Source organism: Eublepharis macularius, chromosome 2 (assembly GCF_028583425.1).
Source record: "Eublepharis macularius isolate TG4126 chromosome 2, MPM_Emac_v1.0, whole genome shotgun sequence".
NCBI lineage: Eukaryota > Metazoa > Chordata > Lepidosauria > Squamata > Eublepharidae > Eublepharis > Eublepharis macularius.
This window is the reverse complement of record NC_072791.1, coordinates 17030123-17055395: the sequence shown is the minus strand read 5'-3', so window position 1 is coordinate 17055395 and position 25273 is coordinate 17030123. Positions and strand designations below refer to the sequence as shown.

At 44.1% G+C, this 25273-nt stretch overlaps 1 protein-coding gene across 3 annotated transcripts in view; it reads right to left on the bottom strand.

Annotated features, from left to right (window-relative positions):
- The window catches only part of NUDT14 (nudix hydrolase 14), a 77618-nt gene that overhangs the window by 45665 nt on the left and 6680 nt on the right, over positions 1-25273 (bottom strand). The window contains exon 1 of one of the 3 annotated variants that reach the window (XM_054970176.1): positions 17782-18018. The exons of the other annotated variants lie outside the window; for them this stretch is intronic. Coding sequence (XP_054826151.1) covers positions 17782-17856 — 75 coding nt within the window. The 5' untranslated portion in view covers positions 17857-18018. Of the gene's footprint in view, positions 1-17781; positions 18019-25273 lie in introns of those variants that run through there. 3 annotated transcript variants of the gene reach the window in all.

Here is a 25273-nt window from a genome sequence, read left to right as displayed (position 1 = left end):
GCAATGGCCCTGTACGCTCCATACCTCTAGGTCAATCTGAACTTGGCGTGGCTCATTCATGTACATTTCCATTTTTGTGCCTTATCCTTGGTGCTGTTTTAATTAGCCTAGCTCTGGAGGAATTGTTTTCAGTATCGCTTTGAGTGTCGCTTTCATGTAAATAAAATAATGAGGATGAGGGGAAAAAAAAGATTTCAGCTTTGGTGCCAATCTCCACTTAAAAACACCGGGGATTTTTGAAAGGTAACGCAGAGCCAATTCTCCGTGTGAGATTGTGAAATCTGAATTATCAACACGAGCTGTACATCGCAAGCCAGAGGCAGCACGCCTGGGCTTGCACCGATTTGTATGTAACAAACTTAAATGAACTCCTTTTTACACTCCATTACAGAGATCAAGGCGTACCCTGCCCCCAAACACGGAAGAAAAAAGATACCTGCATTCTTCAGAAACACTTCCCACGCTCTTGGTATAGAAAGACTGCGTTGTATAGTAGGCAAAGCATTCGACTCAGGGCAAAAAAGATCTAGGTTGGAGTCAGATCTCAGCTATGAAACTCATGGGGTGACTGTGAGAACTACTCCAAAACTGGTCTGCTCATATCTATTCAACAGGGTTAATTCCCCGGAAAGTGCTCTTGGGACTGCACTGTCAGTCAACCTAAGCTGTTTTACAGGGTTGTTGTGAGGATATAACTGGGTGGCTGCCATGAGGGATATAAATGGGATCAATCAATAAATGACTGCCTGCTGTATGGGAGATACTGTAATTTACCTTTCTCAGACAGACTCTGCCGATGTGTTTTGAAAAAGGTAGGCTCCCTATCCCATATGATATTGGAATGCCCCCATTATAAATTTTGTTGCAAATTATGGATCACCCCTATTTTAACTAAATTATCTTCCACTGTATGTAAAGATAATATAGTTCCCTGTCGGTTGGTGGATAGAGACCCAAGGTCTATGTTGGCTGTGGCCAAGTATCTCTCCACCATATTTTCCTTAAAGACTCCTTATCCCCTGCTCAAGATCATTGGATCAAAGGCGCTCAGAAGATAACAATGCCTGCTACAGTACAGAATACCGGGCAGTGTCGTTGGATGAGATCGCTATCCTTAGCTGTAATGCTGGGGTTCAGTTTCCATGGGAAGCTCTGAAGGGGGTTTTTGAGCTTCCCCAATCAGCACAACATCAAGGGTGAAGATAGGTACTAAGGCTGGTTACACACACAGACATGGGAGGAGACGAGCTCCCCTAAATTCTCCGTATGACAGGATATCATCATGTTGGGAGTTTCTGCGTCCATGTTGGTGGCAGCCTATCAGTTGGCATAGGGGTGGGAAAACCCAAAGAGTGGAGATGCAGTTCTACAAGGCAGCCCCTCATCTAACTTTACACTCACGAACAACATGCCTTTCCATCGCATGATGAACAGGGAAACCAGTGCTTGCTAAGAACTCCATATGCACATTGAAGGATTCTGCACCAGGAAGAAACAACAGCATGGTTCAGATATGACAACAATTATGTGCATGAGCTTCGGGAATCTTTGGACTTGTATGTTCTCTTCCTCTTCCCCTGACACACCGCTCAACAAACGCTAACACAATCACAACCTGTAGCACATAGATGCAGAGGAGTTAGCCGTGTTAGTCTGTGGTAGTGCTACTGGACTCTTTTTGATTTTACAACCTATAGCAGAGATAGATAAATCCTAGGTACTAGGTAACCACCCAACATCTAGAAACTTTATTGTGGAAACTCTTATTTTCAGCAACAATTTTATTGTAGCATCTCATGACATATTTCACGGGAAAAGCAATGCTTATTTATGATTTCACATCAGAAAGTCCTTGTTGGATGACATAAAAATAAATGGCATGAAGTTCTTTTCACTGCATGTCTTTATGTACACTTAACTTTACACCATTTAGCAGTGGCAGATGAATTCATTTCTTAACCACTTGCTTTCTGTTCGGGCTCCAATATTCAATTAAATAAAGTATTTTTTTTTAAAAAATGTATTAAATCTAAATCAAACAATACATATGGTCTTACGGAACCACAGATGTTCATATTCTAGTGCTCTATAAACAAATATCCAGTTTCAAAAATTTATTTGATTGAGGTTTTACTACTTCTCTTTTATTCAATGTTGTTTTCGTTTTTAAAAAGCTACAGTCTAAAAGCTTTAAAAAGCTTTTTATAAGAATCCATTATTGGTAATGCAGTCCTGGTTTCACACACAAATGCCAGGCACCAATTCTATATCATCCTTCCGTACATTTAAAAAAAAATAAACTCTAACGAAAATATCTTTGGATTCCACAAAATTCACATCCAGAAATATATCCAAATAATTTCTGAATTTATTTCTGAAAGGATACCAGTATTGGACAGTTCCAAAACATAGTATTAAATCTCCACTGGGGTTTGACATTCCAAGACACATTATACCAGATCCATCTCATTCTTTCCGTGTAACATCCTCCAAATCTTTTCTCCGTTGCCTCTTAAATTCTTCCCCTTCTTTTTGCAGGTCAAGCAGTATATTATATATTCCTCTGATCTGTCTTTTCCACACTGACATTTCTAACAGTAATTCAAACTTTGTTTTGTTTTGGGTCCCCCCAATAGTTATTCGTTATTGTTTGTGCAATATTCCTTAACTGAAAATACTGGAATAAGCGTGGGTAATAAGTAATTCTCTATCTTATCTGCCACTTCTTTATAAGATAACTTTAACTCAACCTCCAACCATCATTCATCTTTATTTCGACCAACATGCCATATCGCCAAATAGTCCAGAAGTAGAGAAATCCTTATCATAAGGCACTGATGCTAGAGGTGAAAAGCCTGGACTGAAATGGAGCTTTTAAAAAGGAATGATGGAATTACGAGAAACTGGAAAAAATTAGGCTAGGGTTAGAGGTTTGCTTTTTGTTGTGGTGATGACAACTAGGGGTATTTCTATATTTATATACTACAACACTTTTGCATAGTTTCAATAAAATTATGAAAAAGGCTGAAGAAGCTACAATTAGTTCTCATGACAGCAATAATTCAAAATTATGATTATTAAAATACAAAAACATGAAGCCTGGAAACCTATTCTGGTTTCTAAATTTTGGGGTGGGCTCCTAGAGCCAAAGAAAAAATTGTCCAGGCTTGAATTACAATTTGTTTTTTTCTCTACAGGATTCTCAAAATCTGGTTGAATCCTGATTTGGTTTTAATTTGTCTCACAGAAATAAAGCCTTCCTTACTGAGATACATTTCAAGAAGTATATTTATTTATGTGAGGCAAATGCATAATTAGAATCTTACCAAAATTTTGCCACAGGCACCTGAGGTCAAACAACAATGGAAAACATCCTATGTTTAAATGCCAGACTTAGGTGTCCCAGTGGAGTATAATATGAAATCCCCATCTATAACCTGTGTTCTTCAAAATTATGGTAATGTATAGATATTTTTATTTTTAAAACAGGGAATCAACAAGCAAAATCTGAAACATAATTTCACAACCCAGACAATATATAATTCTAGAAAGCAATACCCTTTTCCTTCAATTTACCAACATTATTAATATGTTCACATTCTTCTTTTGCATGTCTAACGCTGGCGAATTCTTCCACTTAATAGACGCACAAAAATCATGCATGCATTCATTTCAGTCTGATATTGTTCTTGCCTACACTGTGTCAGGTGCTTAGCATTACCTGTCATACCGAGCAACACCCTACTGTTATGACGGTATTGTAATGCTTTATGTGATGGTTATAGTTAAATGCTGAGGCTATTCTTTGCCTGGACGGCAAATGTTACTCGCCTTGTCCTTCGGACCCGCAATATGAATCTAGGCAAAGGTTGTTCCTGCTGTTATCTGTCTGCTCTTCTGAACTGCACCAGGGATCTCGCTCCTTAGGCTGGGAAGAGGCACCTGCACAGAAACCACAACCTTGCAAATCCCATACATCAGTTCTGCTATTTTCTCACTTAGATGTTTTCCTGCCAGGGTTGCCAGCTCCAAGTTGGGAAATTCCTGGAGATCTGGGGAGTGAAACCTGGAGAAACCTGGAGAAAGTGGGGTTTGGGGAGGGAAAGGACCTTGGCACGGCATAATTCCATAGCATTCCACCCCCAAAAGTAGCCATTTTCTCCAGGTGAACTGATCTCTGTGGCCTGGAGACCAGTTGCAATTCCAGAAGCTCTCCAGCTACTACCTGGAGGCTGGCAACCCTCTTTCCTGCTGAGCTTAGCTGACCGTTAGACTAGGGGGAGGCGGATTTTAGAATTGGCCTGCACTTTGGAAGCCTATATATGTTTGATGCTTGCATGTGAACGTTATTCCTGGCAAAGACAGAGTAAGCTCATGATACTAGCAGCTTTTCAATAAAGTTCTTTTACTGCCTGCAGTGAAGTCTTTTGAGAGTTGCTTGGCAGATCCTTACACACTGTTTCACCCACACAATTTCAGCTACCGTCAATGAGCTCCATCCATAGAATGGAAACCTCTTGACTGTAGGAGCTATAACATTGCACTCACTGTAGTAGTCCCACCTCAAGTGACACATGCATAAATGAACAGTCTGAAACCAGAAGTCTCCTTTAGCTTTCACAGAGCAACACAGTTCAATTGTTATTTTCATTGCACAACTCTGTCATGACTGACACTGAAAAGAACAGTGGGCAGGGATACACCTCCTAGTTCTTACACTGAGAAGCAACAGAGTTGTAACTAGTCCTAAACTGTCATTGCTGGCACCTCTAGTGCTGCAACATGACACTTTGGACTGGGATCTCCAACCTAGCTAAGCCACGGCTGCCACGGGGCAGGGGTCATCACAAAGGCTGGGAGAGTCTAAGTATGGATCCCAGGTGCCTGCCAGTGGTGGGCAATCTCCTGGCAGTTTACTTGCTCGCCTGCTGGTTGGCAGCAACCAGTGGGAGGTTTTGCTCTGCCTGAAGATTGGCTGCCAGCAGCAGGCACCCGGATGTGACATTGTTGCGCGGGCTGTGGGAGTGCTCCCGCACTTCTTTGGGGGCTGATTCTCAAAGAATCAGCCCAGCATGAAGCGTGGGAACGCTCCCACAGCCAGCGTGATGACGTAACTTCCGGTCGTGACATCATCATGCAAGTGCTGGAAACCAAACACACGGAAGGCATGAGCTAAGTGCCGGGTCTCCCCCATTCCTGCCAGGAGGGTAAGGGTACCTGGCAGCTCTGTTTCCAAGCCATGTGTCTTGTGGGGAAACTGTTTCCAAATGGGCTCTCCCTGTAGATCCAAGGAGGATCTCTCCAGGGATCTTCTGAAACACTACTCAGGACTGGGCCTTTGTTTTGGGAAATGTCCTGGCAGGCACCCATGTGTTAAGCTGAGCATTGCTGCATTTTGGACCTAGGTCAGCCATTAGATTTGCAGGAGTGTTGCTTCAAAGACAGGGATGAATTTGTGATAACCTTCACTCCTGTGCCCATTCCATCTGGCAAAGCCCCCAAGCCCTGTTTTCACAACCACCAGTCTCCAGCTTCAGGGCTGGCCCTGGAGATGGCATTCTGGCAATGGAATGGCTGAAGATACTCTGAGGTTGCTAGTATGAAGCCTCAGGCACGAGCTCCTCTTACGACACACGTTTACTCAGAAGTAAGTTACTCTGTTCTGTGGGGCTTTAATTCACTTTTCTTGGAACACATGAAGCTGCCTTACACCACATACAGTGATTGAAACATGGTGCTCGCCGATGTGTTCCCTGGGGGGTCCACTTGCTTCTTCCCCAAAGCAACGGAGCCAATGCTGGCTTTCCTCCACTACATGGGAGTAGGAGGTGCTTCAGAAGACCCCAGGAAGGGCCCTGTGCCTCCTTAGAGCCCCCATAATAGGAACTTCTCAACGTTTTGCAGATAATCTCACCATTCTGTAATTAGATTTCTGTAATTAGGCTCCATGGCAGCCATCTTGCAATTCTACCCATTACCCATGAAAGCCGGGTTTTGTGGCATCCATTGCTCCGTTTCAAAATTTTAAAAGTGCCCCCAAGGTTCAACAAGGTTCAGGACCACAATACTTAACTACTGCTATTCTAACCAGCAGCACAGTTATAAAATCTCAGACACAAGCCTCTCCCAGTCCTGCTTCCATGTGAGTGCATTTGAGATCCCATGCTTAGCTACCAAACCAATTGATGAAAATCCTGCTATATAAAAGCCTAACTGTGTTCCAGACAATACAATTCCTACCTTGGTCCTCCAGATGGCGCTGCCATGGAGGGAAGCCCAGAAGAGACAGCCCATCCCTCCAAGAGCATGCTGCAGCGGGAAGCCTAGTCTGGGATCAGGTGTGGAGCAGGCGGCAATGCCCTCCCCCCACTGCCAGCCAGCTGGGATCAGGAGCGGAGCAGGTGGCAATGTCTGCCCCCCCGCCATCACCCGGCCAGGATCAGGAGCACAGCAGGTGGCAATGCCCCCCCCCACCTTCACACAGGTGGAATCAAGAACAGAGCAGATGGCAATGTCCTCCCCCCACCTTCAACCAGCTGGGATCAGGCAAGAAGCAGGTGGCAATGGCCGCCCCCACCATCACCTGGCCAGGATCACGAGTGGAGCAGGTGGCTATGCCCACCCCCCACCATCACCCAGCTGGGATCAGGAGTGGAGCAGGTGGTAATGCCGCCTCCCCCCTTCATGCAGCCAGGATCAGGAGCAGAGCAGGTGGCAATGCCTGCCCCTTTCTTCACCTGGCTGGGATCAGGCATGAAGCAGGTGGCAATGCCCGCCCCCCTTCACCCAGCCTGGATCAGGAGTGGAGCAAGTGGCAATGCCCGCTCCCCCTTCACCCCGTTGGGATCAGACATTGAGCAGGCAGCAATGCCTGTCCCCTTCACCCAGACAGAATCAGGCGCAGAGCAGGAAACAATACCTGCCCCACCTTCAGCCAGCCGGGATCAGGAGCAGAGCAGATAGCAGTGCCCTCCCCTCCTTCTTCCAGCCGGGATCAGGTGCGGAAGAAGTGGGAATGTCTGCGCCTCCTTCATGTGCCCAGGATCAGGAGCAGAGCAGGTGGCAAAATCTGCCCCCAGCCTTCATCTGGCCGGGATCAGTCAAAGAGGAGGAGGCAATGCCCAGCTGACCACCCTCCCCATTCTAGAGCCCGTTGTATTTTTTCCCACAACGGGATTTGTTACTAGTATTTTATATTTAACCAATTCACCAATTAAGTCTCATATTTTATCCTATCTTTTCTTGAAGGAACTTGATGTGGCCAATTCTCCTTTCCTTCATTTTATCCTCACAACATCTACTGAGCAGAGGAAAAGTAAAATGAGTGATAAACATCACTGTCTCCTAAAGTCTAAACCTTGCCTCTCTGATAGCGAGTTAAGAAACAGGTGGGATAATCTAACCCTAACCCTCACAACAACCTTGAGAGGTAGGTTAGGCTGAGAGTGTATGACTGGCCCAAGGTCACTCAGTAAACTTCCATGGCAGAGGAGGGATTTGAACCTGGGTTTCCTAGTTGCTAGTCCAGCACTCTAACCACTACACCACTATGCACAACAGCTGCCCGTACACACACATCCTTTATTGTGGCCCCCCCTTTATGGAATGGCCTGCCTGAAGGCGTCAGGAGAGCTCCTATTCTCTTGGCTTTCTGCAAATCATGCAAAACTGTATTCAGGAAATTGAAAGATGCCCTGGTAAAGGGATATGGACTATAGGCTATACTATTTGGTACTCTGTGTTACTGCAAATATACTCCTATTGGGATGTTTCATTGTTGTTTAATATGTCATGTTAAATTGTTTCTAGATTTCTGCTATCCGTATCCTATGGTATCATTTATTGAACGTCCCCGCCATTGACCATATTGACTTATACTGTGTGATCCACCTTGAATCTCAGTGAGAAAGGCAGGCTATTAATAACGTAAATAAGTAAATAAACAAACAAGATTAAGCAATAGGTGCGACTTTGCCATTAGGACAAGGCTCGCTTCAGACAGCTCATTTTGGACAACCATTGAAGGTTCACTTATTTACTCCAACAACAGAGGGAGGCCGGGGGCGTCTTTGTCAGCTGGATGAGATCCGGCCAGAGTTTTTGTCCCCCCCCCCCCCCCGTTACAGGTATTTAGCCAGGGCATGGCCGAAGATTCTTGTGTCGCCATGTGAGCTGGATAAGAGAAATCACCACCAACTCAATCTGTTGAGGTATCATAGTATACATGTCTTTGTTTAAATTGGATTTTTTTGCATTTTGCATTCAGATGGTTTTAATTCTACCTGTACTGTATCTTTTGTACAGGCACAATCTTTTTGTATTTATTGTAAGGTTTTAATTTATATGTGATTTGATGTTGTGACCTGCCCTGCAGGAAGGGCAGGCTAGAAATATAATCCATCAAATCAAATCTATTTTGTAAGTGACTTTTTTTGGTGCAAAACTAGGGTTGCCAGCCTCCAGGTGGTGGCTGGAGATCTCCTGGAATTACAACTGATCTCCAGGTGACAGAGAGCAGTTCCCTTGGAGAAAATGGCTGCTTTGGAGGGTGGACTCTATGGCATTATACTATTCTGAGGCCTCTCCCCTCCCCAAACCCCGCCCTCTCCAGGCTCCACCCCCAAAATCTCCAGGATTAGGGTTGCCTGGACCTGGCAACCCTACGCAAAACTAACGTCACTCTGCTGCAAGTAAGCCCCTCTGAAGATCCTCAGACTTACTTGTGAGCAGACTTGCTTGGAATTGCTTCCTTTGACTCTCAAAATATTGTAGGAAATCTGGGTAGAAATGCTTAAATAATGAATAATTGCTCCACCGCCACCACCGCATTCTCTGCCAGGACTTGGTAGCTCAGCAGTTGCTTTTCACGCAGAAGGTTCCAGGTTCAACCTTCAGTTAGAAAGATCAGGTAGGAGGTGAAGTGAAAGACCTCCGCTTGAGACCTGGGAAGGCTGCCACTGCTCAGTGTAGATAATAACGGCTTTCATAGACTGGTGGTCTGACTCAAGACAAGGCAACTTCATGTCTGTACGCGCGAGCATTCAGTCTCCATTCAGCAAATCCTGGAAACAAGTTTCTATAAAAATGAAAGTCTACAAAGGTAGACTTAACATAAGCCATCTTGACAAACAAACAAGACTAATTCTACATCTCAAAGTCAGTTGGCTGTCCCTGACTAAACAAATATGCATTATCCCACCACCCCCCACACACTGGTGTGTGTGTAAACATCTCTCCCACCCCACACACCCCATAATCACTTAGAAAAGAACACAACCTCAGGTCACACTCTGGAATTTTTACAATCTGCCTCCATTCTAGTCTTCAAAGTGAGCATTATATTTTGGCAGGGGATTGTAATAAAACTACATCCAGATGGTTATGGCGGTAGAGTCTACTGTTCAATTCGGTTTCGTTTTCTCAGCCATGCCGGACGCTCCTCTCGGCTGGTCCGGGAGGAAACGACCGGGCACCCTGACCGGGCGGCTGATCTGCAAGGATTAGCCCCCAGGACTCCCAGGGAGGGAGCCAGGGTCCGGGACGCGGCGGGAAGAACTCCCCGAAATCAATGCGGGGAGGGAATTGCCCGTTTGTCCCTATGGAGGCCGGCAGATGTGCGCGGCGCCTCGAGTGCCGCCGGGCAACGAGAAACGGCAAGTAAAAGAAACAGGCGGAAGCCTGTAAACAAGCGAATCCCTTCTGTTCTACAAGCGTTTGTGAAGGAGAGGTTGATCTGAAGAAGACTCGCTCTTCCCCTTCGTGGAGTTCCAGAATTTTGTTGGCGCCCCCCCCCCAAAAATGGCAGCAAAGAAGCAAAGTCCCGCTCTCGGTAAGTCAATCTCGGCCACCTTGCAGAAAGGGGAGTCGCTCGAAGAATTGGTGCGCAGGGCGGTGGTGGAAGCCATAAAACCCTTTGTTGACAAGCTGAACGAAACTGATCAAAGGGTGGGCTTAATTGAAAGCGAGGTGAAAACCATTAAGGCAGCAGCGGGGGGGGCAGAAAAGTCTGCTCTGGAAAGTGCGTCACTTGTGAAGGCTACAAAAAAGGAGCTGAAGTTGGTGGAGAACCAACTGATCGGGCTACAAGTGGAACGAACGCAGACAATTTTGCGTCTCCAAAACGTGAAAGAGGAGGAAAATGAGGATCTGTGGGATTTGGTCTCGGAATTACTGGCGACACCCGCGAGGACGACTAAAGAAGAGGTTAAAAGCGCCATTTTGGAGGTCCGTCGGGCTTCTTCAAAATATGCAACAAAGCGACAGTTGCCTCGTGAGATCATTATTGACTTTTCAACTAAAAAGATTCGGGACACCATCCTATATAACTCATACAATGCGGATTTGGACTTTATGGGTTTGAAAGTCAAGATTTTGAAGGACGTTCCATTTCTAGTCCGGAAACGGCGTTTTAAATATAAAAAGTTTGCAGCTCTTCTGAGGGACCATGGAATAAAGTACAAATGGTTATTCCCGGAAGGAATATGGTTCAGATATAAAGATCAGGCCTATAAGATATTATCAGAAGATCAACTAAAGGATTTTGAGAATAAAAACCCAGAACTCTGCTGCACCAAGAACGAAGAAAAGGAGGAGCCGGGGGGGGGGGGGGAGGAGGAGAGCATTGCAACAGCAGTTGCACAGAGAGAATTGCGTCCGGGACCCAGAAGGGGGAGGAAAGTTTAATCAGAATTTGAAATGTTTATTCTCTGTATGATTAACCACTCCATCATTATTCTATGGAGCTATTTTTGTATTATGACAGTATGAAGGGAAACATTGAAGTGTAGTGTTTAGTGTTTGTAGTTCATTCCCCCCCCTTTTTCTTTTTCCACTCCCCTTTGTCCCTTCCCTCTTCCCTTTCCTTGTGATAGTCTGGTGTAGTGTTTTGTAGTTATGAAAAATAAAAAAATTTATAAAAAAAAAAAAATAGAGTCTACTGTTCAAAGGTGTCATTTTTTTGCACCCTTTAGGAGGCAAAACAAACATCTGAGAACACGTTTGCTTATTCAACTGTTAATGTGATACCTGGGCCAGCCCAGTGCGTTCTTTTCATCAGCTCCCAGGGCAAGAACGTTAGAACCAGTGATGTGCAAGGTAAAGCTTCTCGTTATTAGAACAGCTTTACTCCCGAGATTTAGAAGTCCTCGGGTTTCTTTTTGACAATATAGCTGTTAATTGCTGGGTCTGCCTAGTTCTCTGAGCAAGGAGGACAGCCTTGGTTTAGTGGCGGAGGACACGCTTTATTTACAAACAGTCTCAGGTTCAATCCCTATTATCTCTCCAGCTAAAGGGTCAGATAGAAAGTGATGTGAAAAATCCCTACCTGAGGGCCAAACTACAAGATACATCTATCACGTGATCGCCATGACGAGTTGCGGCAGGATGATCACTGTGAGATCCACATGGGAATTCAACTCAGAAGTGCCAAATGGGTCCATTTCAGATCAGGACTGTGGCTTGGGAGGAAGGGCTCCTGCCTCCCCCCACCATAATGTTTTCCCAACCCCAAACTGCCCAGATGCATTATTTGTTCTTTCCGGGGGGGGGGGCACTGCACATGCAGTGAATGCTTGCACAGTTCCCTTGATAGGGCAACATTTTTATTCATTTTACGTACTTTATTTATAGTCCGCCTTTCTCACTGAGACTCAAGGTGGATTACACACTGTAATAGGGTAGCCAGCTCCAGGCTGGGAAATTCCTGGAGATTTCAGGGGTGGAGCCTGAAGAGGGTGGGGTTTGGGGAGGAGAAGGACCACAGAAGGGTATCATACCAGAGAATCCAGCCTCCAAAGAAGCCATTTTCTCCAGGGGAACTGATCTCTGAGGCCTGGAGATCATTTGTCATTCCGGGAGATCTCCAGCCACCACCTGGAGGCTGGCAACCCTACACTGTAAGCTGAAACAAAATCACATCCTCGTGGCGATCTTGGGACAGGGAAACAGTGTGAGGGAAAGGCAGCAACCCCTCCATCCCTGCACTGCGGTCTTTATCTCTGTTGGGCCCCTACGACTCCTCTGAACTGAGCTGCTATGGGGAACTTGCAACGGGCATCTTGCTGCAGGTCCGTGTGGTAATCATGAAATATATGTAATGTGTAGTTTGGCGCTGAAACCCTGGAGATCCACAGCTGCTCACAGTAGAGAGTACTGCCCATGACATCTAGTGGTCTGACACAGCATAAGACAGCTTCATGTGTACAATACGGTACAGTGAACACACAGCCGGACTTAGACCTGGGTGACACTCCCCGGCCCCGTCTGTCTCTGCTTTTTTGTTGCTGTTGTCAAATTTAGACAACCTCATAGGGGTTTCAATGCTAGAGACGTTCAGGGATGGTTTGCCATTGCCTACCTATGCGTAACAACCCTAGACTTCTCTGATGGTCTACCATCTAAGTACTAGCCAGGGCCACCCTGCTAGCTTTCAAGATCTGATGAGGTCAGGCTAGGCTAGGCTAGGCTAGGCTATCTAGGTCAAGGCTCAACCTACCTTAAGGAACTGGTTGTAACGATAACCACTGCACTGCACTGCACAGAGTTCCGGTAGAAGTTACTCAACATACTGAAATAAGCGAGCAGTTATGCAAGGTGGCTACTTAGAGAGCCAGCTCCCCTGCCGCTTTCCAGATAGTACACCGTAGTAAGTTGAAACTAAAACCCCAAAGGGTGAGGATGTATTGCCGGCTCTAAGAAACATGATAGCTTCCGAGGTTAAAGTTACAACTTTTCTCGCTAACATCAGCTTGCAACCAGGTCAGCATTTAAACGGAGGTTATAACCTAGGATGTGGACACAGAGGAACTGGCACTGACATGAATAGATATTTTAAAAACTCAAAAACTTTTATCTCAGTGCTTTACGTTAACATATGAAAGCGGTTCAGACAGACATTATACCCCCACTGGGAGCCTTTTAAAGCATTCGGCAATTGCACGATTGCTATTGCGTTATAAAATTAAAGCAATCTATCCATTAGGTTCTCTGAATTCCCACTTTCATTTTTTTAAAAAGTACATCTCTCTGCCTTCTTTGATTGAGGGTACAGGGAAAAGGTATGTCTTGGCAATGAAAAAGGGCTTGAGACTTACTTTTTAAAATGAAACCTAAGATTTCAGAGGCCTCAGTAGACAGGTCATTATAATACTATAGCAACCTAACTACTGCTGGTATTTAAAAGGACCTCCATGACACAGGGGGAGGAAATGTTAGCTTTGGGGGAATGGGGCCCAGGAAAATGGGCTTAAGTTGGTGGCACCTTTTGAAGCTTTCCACAGGGATGGCGCTTTGGCTGCATACTGGCAGGGAACAGGATCAAAGGTGGCTTGAGGAAGTAGAGAGAACGTATAGGGGAACCATGGAAAAACAAGGGGTGGCCAATGATACCGAGTGGAAGCTCAGAAATAAACGACTGCAGTGGGGACCCCAAACTGGAGCAAAAAACTTGTGTGGAATTCACCATTGTGAAAAAAATTGACTTGCTGAACACAGCTGGGGTGTGGAGGGAGAAATGATACTGGGCGGCAGCAGGAGTGGATAAATTGTCTTGTTTTCTTCGGCTTGCACCACGGTTTTTGAGCAAAAACACTCTGTCTGCAGCAGCTATATTACACTTTGCCTCCCTCAAACATGAACAAAATCCCAGTTGTGGTACTGGAAGTAAGCAAGATGGGAGAACATGGAACCAACCTCCCCGCTGAATGTAGAGGCTGAAGCTGAGAAGGGCAAATGACTCTTCTCCCCACAAAGTAACTTCTCCAACAGCTATCTTTCCAACCCCCTCTTCCCCTTTAAAAGAAAAGTACACGTGAAATGGTTAAAAAGGCAGTAAAACAGAGTTTTCCAGTGCAAATGTTTAATTGTCCCCTTTGAGTTACGAGTAATCTCTTTTAGAAATTGCATCTTTTTAAAATTAGACTGGCCAATGTCTCTAACAAGCATTCCTATGTTTTTCCGCAGGAAGCAAAAGCCTCATCCAGGTTGCAGAGAGGCCATTTTCCGCTCACTTGCTTTGAAAGCCATTAAAATATCTTGAGGAAGAACAGCAGCAGGGGGTTAATGGAAGGCAAGGCTCAGAAGCAACCCTTTAGATTTCCCCCTAAGACTTTCTCACAGGACCTTCTTACAAACATTGCAAGGACCTTTCACCTCCCCCCCCCCCACCAACTTCTTCACAAAAATCAATACAAAGCTGACAGATGCTACCCACTCCAAATTTCAAACTACAACTGGCCGCTGTCCTCTTGAAACTTGGAAAAGGCATTTGTTTTTCTGCCAAGCTGAGTACGTGCATGATGCTGAATAAAAAGAGGACCATGGCAACTTGGATAATTTACATTCATTGGTGGTCAATAAGGTTATGGTGTCCAGAACAGATCCACTGACGGTAAATAAGGTTTCCTAGAATCAAGGATTTCTTCTACTAGCTGTATCTGTATCTTATTCTAGCTGTATCTGAAGAAGTTAGCTCACGCAAGCTCATACCCTACCACAAATTTTTTTAGTCTTATAGGTGCTACTGGACTTCTGCTCTCCTCCTGTAATGTTCACACATTAGGCTTGCCAGCCTCCAGGTGATTGCTGGAGATCTCCCGGAATTACACCTGATCTCCAGGCAACAGAGATCAGTTCCCCTGGAGAAAATGGCTGCTTTGAACACTGAACTCTATGGAATTATACCCCACTGAGGCCCCTCCCCTCCCCAAACCCCACTCTCTTCAGGCTCCGCCCCCAAAATCTCCAGAAATTTCCCAACTTGGACCTGGCAACCCTATCACACGTGCATGTTCATCCCTTGATGGCCAAAGCATCTTGTGTTGCTTTCATTAATGATTTATTTACCCCCATTGACACAGCATCATATTTTACAGAATACAAGAAGAAATGTTCTTGCCCCAAGGAATTTACAATGCACGAATGTGACAGGGAAAAAAAGAGGGGTGGGTGGGTAGGGATAAACAAGGCAGAAAATACGCATTCATTCTTATTTCACATACACAGCTTTCTTTTCGGTAGGAGATGGCTTGTACATATGTGTGAATAAATCAACACAGGTCAAACACTATATTAGCTTGCACTGCCTTAGACACAATGGTTTTTCAAAGAGTCACAATTTAACTGCCAAAAAATGGATCAAATAATGTGTATGCAAGCATGAACCAGCCCTAAGAGCTGAACAGAAAGGGAAATTCCACGTATACAGTCTCTCTCATTATTTCTATCTTGTCAAAGAAAAAAAGCCACACCTGGTACAATTCTGCTTTTTATGCCGTTTCTAAAGGTACAGAAGTTCCCTCAAGGACTTGACCTGACAATCATACCTGTAAAGCATTTTTGGTGCTGCACTCCAGTCAATGACCATAACACTGAAAACCTGGACTGCTTTTCTAATCTTTCTGTCCTCAGAAGAAAACTTAAACCCAGTTTCAGATGAAAAGGATCCATTGCAGAAAGCACAAAATTAGGAAGATTAGGCTACACTGGTGTTCCCCAAACATTTCTCCGCAGATGAACCCCTAAATTAATTTTTCAAAAACTAAAAACATTTACAGGCTAGGAAAAAGTTGATGGAGGGGGGAGCACAATTCAACTACAGCTAAAGTGTTGAAAAGAAAATTTATTTATAGAGCTGCTATACAGACATACATACACATATATGTGTGTGAGTATACATAAATATATAACTAAATAACTGATCATTCGAGGGACATTTGGAATTTTTGTGGTATTTCAAAATCTTTATTTAGTTATTCATTTATTCCACAATTTCTCATTGAACTCCTGACAATGTCCTGCAGAAGTAGGATTGCCAGGAGGCCCTGGGTGGTGGAAGTGGGAGATGGAGGGACATGGGGAGAGGGACATGGAAGTAATGGGTTGTGCCAGGGGCTGACTGAGTAAAAATCGGCCCGAAACACTAAATTGGGGGCTGATTTTTAGTCAATTGGCCACCAGCACAACTCATTACTTCCCTATTGCATCAGGAATGACGTTATTCAGGGTGCAATACAGGGGCACTCTGGAATGCATGGGGGCGCATTCCTCCCCCCATATTCCTGTACCTTTTTCCTCCTGACAGCCAAGTGAGAGGCGGCAGGGGGTGGAGACTGAGGGCAGAGAATTCCCTGTCACTACCAGGGGCAGAACACTGGCTGGAAAACAGTGGGCTAGACCTAGGAGACTGAAGGAGGCAAGGCTTGCTGGGTCCATTATATATTAATGATGGGGAGGGTGAGATTTGGGGCCAAATTCAAGGACAGTCCCCCCCACCCCTTTGAAATGAAACCTGTCCCAGGACATAGACAGGACTATCCTTATGCCCATGTGTATGTGTGTAGGGAAGAACCGTGAATATTATTACGCAAAATTGCCACAGGCAGTTCAGTTTTTTAGAGGCAAACCTGCACCTGAATGAGACAGGCTCACTCTGCAATTGAGTATAAAGCTCATCCCCTAGCTGGGTTTATAAATTTAATAGATTTAAGATATTTCTATTACACCTCTCCTATGGCTTGAGGTAAACTTTTTTTAATAAAATCCGTAAAATCCAGTAACAGAAGAGAACAACAAAACAGATAAAAAGTCAACACGGTGTTCAGTACCACAATATATTCGATACCACTATCCAAAAGCTTTCCTCAGAAAACAGGCCACACCAGCCTTTCCTGGATGCCAGAAACGAGAAGCTCTACCGGACGACTTCTGGAAAGCTATTCTACAATCCCAAGGCAACGAATGACAAAGCCAAACCTGACTTATGAACATCTCTTAAAACAGGGGGTAGCAAGTTCAGATAGGTTACAGCGCCACACTTTTTAGTGGGCAAGGCGGATCTATTTGAATTAAAAAAAATGATAAGGATGCCAGAGACCTCTTCCAGGCCTGACCAGGCTTCTAAGTAGGGCGTCAACAGGCCTGAAGAAAAGTGTCCTATCCATTTAACAGAGGTTTAATTAACCAGATAATGTTCCTGACCTCCACGCCACGAAAAGCTTCATCTGCCCAATTCCGCACATTAAGTCTCTATTAAAGGGTCAAGACATTTTTCTTCCACGCCTGTTGGCAACCCTTCTTGTAGTCATATTTTAAAGGTGCTGCAGAGGCCTTCTCTGTTTCTCGATTTTGGTAACCAGAAGTATAAGTCAGTTTAGTCCCATACACTTCGATGGGGCTAAACAGGTTTAAATCCAGTTCACTCCAAGCAGAATTGGTATGGCTACGATAGCAAATAGGCTAACCAGATACAAAAGGAGAGCAGGATTCCTCTGCCTTCCTTAATGGTGTAAAGAAGGAGATTTTGGTAGGCGCGATTTGTCATACATGGTGAGAAAAGATGAACCAGCTGCCGAGATTCTTCTTAAATTCACAAGAACTCTCTGTCCCCTTTTGCCTTGGGACCCAGTTCTAACATCCCCCTCCCCCCAGACTTCTTGTGCTTTTTGCTTTGCATGGCAAAAGCAATCCAGCAAGATATTCCCTCTCCAAATTATGAAAGTTCACAGCACTGGGGCCAAAGGCTAAAGGAAACAAACAACATCACAAGCTACATATCGCCCCTCATCCAAACGCTCCCCTTAAGATCCAGCCTCTCTTCCGTGCCTTTTGTTCTTGCATCCAGATAAAACACCTGCTCTGCCCTTAACAGCTGAAAGGCCTAGTCAGCCAAAATCAGAGTGTGCATAATCTCTTTCTGCGGTGTGCATCGCCAGTTCAGCTTCATGGAAGGCCAAGGCTTCCCCCGTAATTATATTTAACCAATTCACGGAAAAGAACATCACTCACCTTGAGGAGTTTCGCCCTGCTCTTGCCTATAATGTATTCATCGATGCTCATCACATCTGTCCCTGCAAATCCCATTTCCTGTCCTATTCATGAGCTGCAGCAACCTGGAGCTTTGGCGATTGCCACCACACTTTTCCCATGGCCTTCTCACCTCTCCTCTCCACCCCAAGCCCCCCACTCCCTTTGTTTCTCATCTGTTCTCCCCTGCTGCAAACTGCTGTCAGATGTTCACTTATCCCTAATCTTGCTTGCTGCCTTTGATATTCTTTCTAATCCAACAACCTGTCAACTGGGGCATCAGCCCATGTCCAGGCCAGCTGCTCCGTCCCAGGCTCCAAGATTCCCCTCCCTGCCTCCGTATGGAACATTCAAAAGATTCTGACCCAGCAAGCAAGGGGAAAAAACCTTGAAGCAAATAATTAATACTGTTTCGACCAGAGCTCATGACACTGGTATACCATTAAGAGGCCTTCTGTCTGGAGGAAAAGTAAATCTTTAAAAGTTTGTTTAAACTCAAGTGTTAATGCATTAATCAGACCTTGGTCAATGTTTAAGAGACAAAACTGGGGAAGACGCTTTTTAATTGAAAAAGTTATTATCACGCTGATACCAGCTCAACAACTGACACAAAACATTCTTATTTGCTAGATATTTTAAGGTGGACAGAGCCTCCAAAGAAAAGTAGCAAATCTGTCACATGCTAAGCGCAAGACACGAGTGTTAAACGTGAACAAGTGTTTCAGCTGCATTTGCACAACTGTTTCAGCACTTAGTACAAAAATGCACCACTAGTCCTGACTGCTCAGGCAAGAGCGCAATTATTATCTTCCTACCTGTTCAGATTATAAGCAGAACATATCATAAGGAAAACTGGATTAGATTTAGATGACGGTGGAGTGAAAATTGATGGGAGGAACATTAACAATCTGAGATATGCAGGTGACAACATATTACTGTGTAATCCGCCTTGAGTCTCAGTGAGAAAGGCAGACTATAAACGACGTAAATAAAAATAAATAATAAAATAAAATAGTGAAGTTTTGAAACTACTACTGATGAAAGTTAAAGGAGAAAGTGACAAAGAAGGATTACAGCTGAACATCAAGAAGACAAATGTAGTGACTAAAGAATTTCACAATTTTAAGGTTGACAATGAAGAAATTGGAAAGATTTTCTATTCCTTGGTTCAGTCATCAACCAATTGAGAGACGGCAATCAAGAAATCAGGAGGCAGATTTGGAAAGGCCAAGGATGTGTCTCTGGGGAGCAAGTTTAAGGTAATTCATACTATGGCATTCCCCATTACTATGCATGGAGGTGAAAGTTGGATATCGACAAAAGATGACAGGAAGAAAATTTATTCATTTGATATGTGGTGCTGGAGGAGATTTTTATGTTTACCATGGACTGCCAAAAAGACAAGTAAGTGAGTTCTAGATCAAATCAAGCTTCAATTCTCCCTAGAAGCTAAAATGATGAAACTGAGGCTATTGTACTTTGTTCACATTATGACTCAAAGACAAAACGCACTGGAAAAGTCAATAATGCTAGGAAAGGTGGACGGCAGTAGGAAAAGAGGAAGAGTTGTGAGATGGCTTGACTCAATAAAGGAAGCCAGAGCCTCCAGTTTGCAAGATCTAAGCAAGACTGTTAATGACAGGATGTTTTGGAAGTTGTTAATTCATAGGCTCGTCATAAGTTAGAAACTGCTTGAAGGCACATAATGGAAGTAAACACTGTGTTTTTATCAGTACCCTAAATCATAGACACTTTGATGAAGATAAATTTGTGGGGGGAAAGCTTCACATGTTTAATTTCTTGGTTACAGGCTCTTGTTAAAGATACTGGGGCAGTACATCAAATGTGCAAATGAAAGATGGATGGTGTGGCCCAGAGCTTGTGGACTAGAAAGTGGTTTAGAAAATTTCACCACCTGTGACTTTCCCCCCATTGCAGCTCTGCACTGATGCACAATGCATGCACACCTGATGGACCTGTGACCACTGAAGGCAAAGACGCTCTCTTGACATCTGGCCCCGGAGATTCTAGATAAACAGCTGTCCTGTTTCACATTTACAGGGTAGGTCTACTAAAAGAGGAGAGGGGAAAGAGACAAATACTACGCCAATCAAGTTCCACTTGTTTCCTAGTCTACATGGTAACAGTTAAGTTTTACCAGAAAACAGTAAAATGGTGCAATCACCAATTCGCTATTATTGCAAATGGTCGGTGTTTATCTTGACTACATTTGAGCATTGCATAGAAACAGACCTGTCCTTTTGCATTTCATGATTTCGTGACTGCGGTTTACAGTTTCTCTTTGCCAGTTTCTTTCTCTTGCCCATGTCTATGTCTCTGCAAACTGAGGACATAGTTCATGCATCTGATGACGTGGCCCGTGTGTCTACGACAGCATATGGTGCCCCAATACATTTGTTTGGCTGCATCCAGATGTTAAAAACAAGTGAGCAAGAAAGTCTTTGAGCTCGTAAGCCCCCTTGCTACTTCCATCTCACTTTACATAAAATGTCAGAATATGCAGTGATGGCAAAGTTGACGAATTATATCAATAGAAGACCTATCAATAAATTTGAAGAGAAATGGGGAAGATATTTTGTTTATAATGGATACAATTTTATGAGGTCTTAACTGGAAATCGGAAAGCAATTGTACATTGATATATTTTATAATTTGATTTTAAGATGGTCAATTATATAAAAATAATTGGTAGTTTAGGTAAATAATTGGTAAAATAGATTGTACAATTTGGAAATATTGGTATAAAGTTAACATGTTTATTGAGAAGTAAAGTATAAACACAAGGTAAAGAGATGCAGAAGGGATATAAGAATTTCTTTTTGTACAAGGTAAGGAATAGAAATAGGTTAAAATCTCTTATAGTAACTCATATTTATATTAAAGGTCATGGTAATCAGCTGCATCAAGAAACAAGTAGTGATACTGCCAATAATTGTTATTGTTAAAAAGGAAAAAGATAGCATGGAGTAATAATGAAATAACAAGTTCTTTTTTATTATTATTAATATTAAATAATAAGCAGGAATAGTCTTGAATTGTGCTTGCGTAGTACAGATGGAAAATATATACTAGTTAAGCTTAAAGGTAAAGGTAGTCCCCTGTGCAAGCACCACGTCATTACTGACCCATGGGGGGATGTTGCATCGCGACGTTTTCTTGGCAGAGTTTTTACGGGGTGGTTTGCCATTGCCTTCTCCAGTCATCTACACTTTACTCCCAGGAAACTGGGTACTAATTTTACTGACCTCGGAAGGATGGAAGGCTGAGTCAACCTTGAGCTGGCTACCTGAACCTGGCTTCCGCCGGGATCGAACTCAGGTCGTGAGCAAAGCTCAGGATGCAGTACTGCAGCTTAGCACTGCGTCATGGGGCTCTCTTAGTTAAGCTTAATAATTAATTAATAATTATATTAATCTCTATTTTAATATTGGTAAAGGTTTTGGTTTTTGAACTCGGTATTTTAGCGATCTCTGAGGCACACAGTCATATATTCGTCTTGACTTTCCTCCTCTTCTTACCCTTTTTTTTCTGTACCCCCTTTTGTTAAATAAAAAAAATGATAAAAAAGAAAATAAAGAAAAGAAGATAAGGGAAGGCGGGGGGGGGCAAAGCTCCAGTGTGCTCCCATGCGCCCCGCATCGCACCAGGAATGACATCATTGGTCCCCAAATGGGGCTGATTTTTACTCAATCGGCCCCTGGCACAACCCATTACTTCCATGTTGCACCAGGAATTATGTTATTTCTGACTTGAGCAGTCTGGAGCCCCTCCCACACAACTCCCCACACACACTCTGCCCCCCCGCCCCCGGTTTGGCCCTCCAGCTAATTATTACAATACATTCCAACAAGCAACTGTTTCGTCATATCACTCAGATCTGTAAGGTTCACTCAGCTGAACAATTACCCCCCCAAAAGTTCTAGGGCTAGCAGAAGATCTTTATGAAAACAATCCGCCCCTTCTCCCCCCCCCCAAACCCTACTAACTCAAAACTCAGTACCTACTGAGTCAAAGCCCAATGGAACAGCTGTGAGAAGAGGCTCCTTGGCCCCAGCCCAGTTGCAGCTTTGGGAGAACAGCAATACAAAATATATGGGAAGCACAGAAATCCACCTGCCCTCAGAAGTGAGTCTTACTACTACTACTACTACTAAAATGTCCACTGAATAGTTCTCAAAAGAATAGTAACGATTTGTTAATGTTTATCCCTGAACAAGTCTAAAATGAACGGCAAGCCAGAGGTTTTCTGTTTTGGGGGGCGGCGGCAAACATTTAAAGGTACTTGTATACTAAAACAGGTTATTGGTCCAACTTAACCCAGTATTGTCTATGGAGGTTAATAGTTCTCCAGGGCCCTGAGGCAGAGTTCTTTCCCATCACAACCACCCCAGATTTGTGAAGAACGCAGGAAATTCTGTGGAAATTCTGGGGAATGCACCTGGGAATTACGTGCAAAGTATGTACTCTCCACTCACCTGTGCCTCCCCCATACATGTGACTCAACTTCCTGTTTTAGGGCTAGAAGCAAGATTGTGCCATGTAATATCTTGCTCAGCTGCTTCCCTGGGGGAATCATTGCTACTAACCCCTTCCAAGCATTCACCTGGAACTACAAGGCGGGTATAGTGTAATGGGAGCAAGGGGTTAGCAAAGGGTCAGAAGGCTAGTGATGTGTGTATGTAAAGCGCTGTCAAGCCACACCCAACTTTTCAGGACCCTTGCCAGGGTTTTCAATACAAGAGGTGGTTTGCCATTGCCTGACTCTGCATAGTGACCCTGGTCCTCCTTGGAAGTCTCTCATCCAATTATTAACCAAGACAGACCCTGCTTAGGTTCCCAGATCTAACAAAATCAGGCTAGCCTGGCCACATATAGTAGAGTGAAATCTTGTGGTTTTAAAAAGTAGAACTTCCTGTCAATTGTTGGAAGTTATCCATGACGCCAAAGCTAAGCTCGGAGTAATGATCAAACAGCACAGTATGCCTTGCTTCCTACATTCAGGGGATGATGCTTTATAGGCTTTGAACGGTAATGCCATAACTTTTAATGTACTGGGTAATTATACTACTAGTTACTGCAAACCTATAGCTGTGAGTTCTGATTATACATCTTTAGAGTAGCGTAAGGATGACTTGTAATCAGGTGGGAAGGTGAGGATTTCCTGAAATGCTCTTTTGGGTTATCAGAAAGGCCATCTCAAACACTGCAGGTCTGGTTTTTATTTTTACAGATGACCACGTTTCAAAAGACATGGCGATAGACACCTCCACGTAACTTTGCAGGTGGCAAACTCAAACTCAGCCCACATTTGTGTCGCCTGTCTTAAAACGCTTTAAACGTGATAAGAATTTTGAGCAGTGGGAGGGAGGGGAGTAACCATACGGATTGTGTGCTGATTGGAATGGAACGTGGCCGTGGAGAAATGAAGATAGCTGGAACATTAGAGGAATTGCTAGCAGTGGGATCTCTCCATCTAGAAAGGGAATTAAAAAGACTGCAGAGACCAACAGAAAAGGAAATGGGACAGGGATGCTAGGGAAACTGAGAATGGACTAGAAGATTAGATGCATAGAGAAAGCAGGGAATGGGGTGATGAAGCTGAATGGAAGACAGGACAGGGAAGAGGACACTAAAGGCCATGGGAGACTAAAGGGTACATGAAGGAAATTGGTGGGACGGCTGGATGGAAACTTTGGGGGCACTGGGCACGACGACTTTCCATCAAAAAGTTATGAGCAGCAACTGCATTTATCACTTTTTTTTAAAAAAAAAATGGCCTTACCCCAGTAGAGCACTAAAATAATTTGCATTTCAGTATTACACATTTATCTACTTATTTATAGCTCGCCTTTCCCTCTGAGACTCAAGATGGCTTACAGAATAAAGACAACGGACTCCGACAACGTCACAGTACAGAAATAAAGACAATGCAAACAACAAACAGGAATCGGCAAGGTGTATTATAAACGATGTAGTAAGGGGTAGGGGGTCGCCATAAGGCAGTTATGACTCGACAGCATTCTCCACCAAGGGGTGGAAGACCAGGTAGTAAAAGAAGGATAATACTTGAAATAATCATTGAAACAGACCACAGTCCTTTGGGTCAAAAATTAGCTGCTGGCAACCCTGCAATATTATAAAACAGTTGCGGCATGATGCAATACTGTTGTCAGTACTCAGATGCAACCTCAAACCACGTGACTCCAAGACGATGGCATACATCTCCCTTATTTCTTCCTCTTTGCAGATACCATAACTGCCAGGAGACATCTACTTCTGATCCTGTCCCATGCCACACATGCAGCCCAATACTGTGCATTCATGTTTGTGATTAAGTCATGTTAATTCCAATAGGGCTTACTCTTAAATGAAGGCGCATAGGATTGCAGCCTTAAAAACATTCCTGTTAAAATGTCCAGTTATTTACTGAGGAGTAACAAAAATAATAATGCTCAGCATTCCTACAAAACGGTCGTGATTTCGGTGTTCAATGGATGCATTACCTTGTCATAATTCACGCGACAGTCCTCTAAGATAGGGTAGTGCTATTAGTCCTGTAATGCAGCCAGGGCCCGGGAAGGGATGCTGAGGCAGGGTGGCTTGCCTAAGGCAGAGAGGTGAGATTTGAACCAAACCTCACGAATCACGTCTCATTCTTGAGCCATTGCAACTGTCAGCTTTGATCAACCTACTCCTCATCAGAGATAAAACCTATCACCACTGTGCTAAATTGAGAGCTGACACCCCAGGAGCAAAAAAAAAAGGGGGAGGGGGACGAGATAGCAAGCAGGCCCAGGAGATGTTGCCGGGACCTGTAAAGGCTGATTCACATGTTATAAAATCCTCGTGTCCTGCAGGGCATGTGATCTATTGGTACTGGAGAGCCTCTTTGGTGTAGTGGTTAAGAGCGGCAGGACTCTAATCTGGAGAGCCGGGTTTGATTCCCCACTCCTCCACTTGAAGCCAGCTGGGTGACCTTGGGTCAGTCACAGCTCTCTCAGAGCTCTCTCAGCCCCACCCACCTCACAGGGTGTTTTGTTGTGGGGATAATAGTAGCATACTTTGTAAATCGCTCTGAGTGAGTGTTAAGTCATCCGGAAGGGCAGTATATAAATCGAATGTTATTATGTTATTATTACTGGGGCCACGGCATGCAGAGAAAGGGTGCTTTTTTGCCAACCCAGTGAGCTGCTATTTGCACCCTGGGGGAAGCTTACAAGTAGCCATTAGAGAACGTCTGACTAACAGGATCTGGTGTAGACATGAGGACTTCATAACATAAAAAGGCTCTGAGGCGATGCAATTAAGTCACAACAGGGAACTCGGGCTGGGCAGGAAGAGGCATCTTCAGTACGAAAATACTGGCAGTTCAAAACAGGCACAGAGGAAATGCTGAGTGGATTCTAGTGGAAGCCTCTCCTTTGGAAAGCAAAACTGTGAGAGGTAGAGTAGG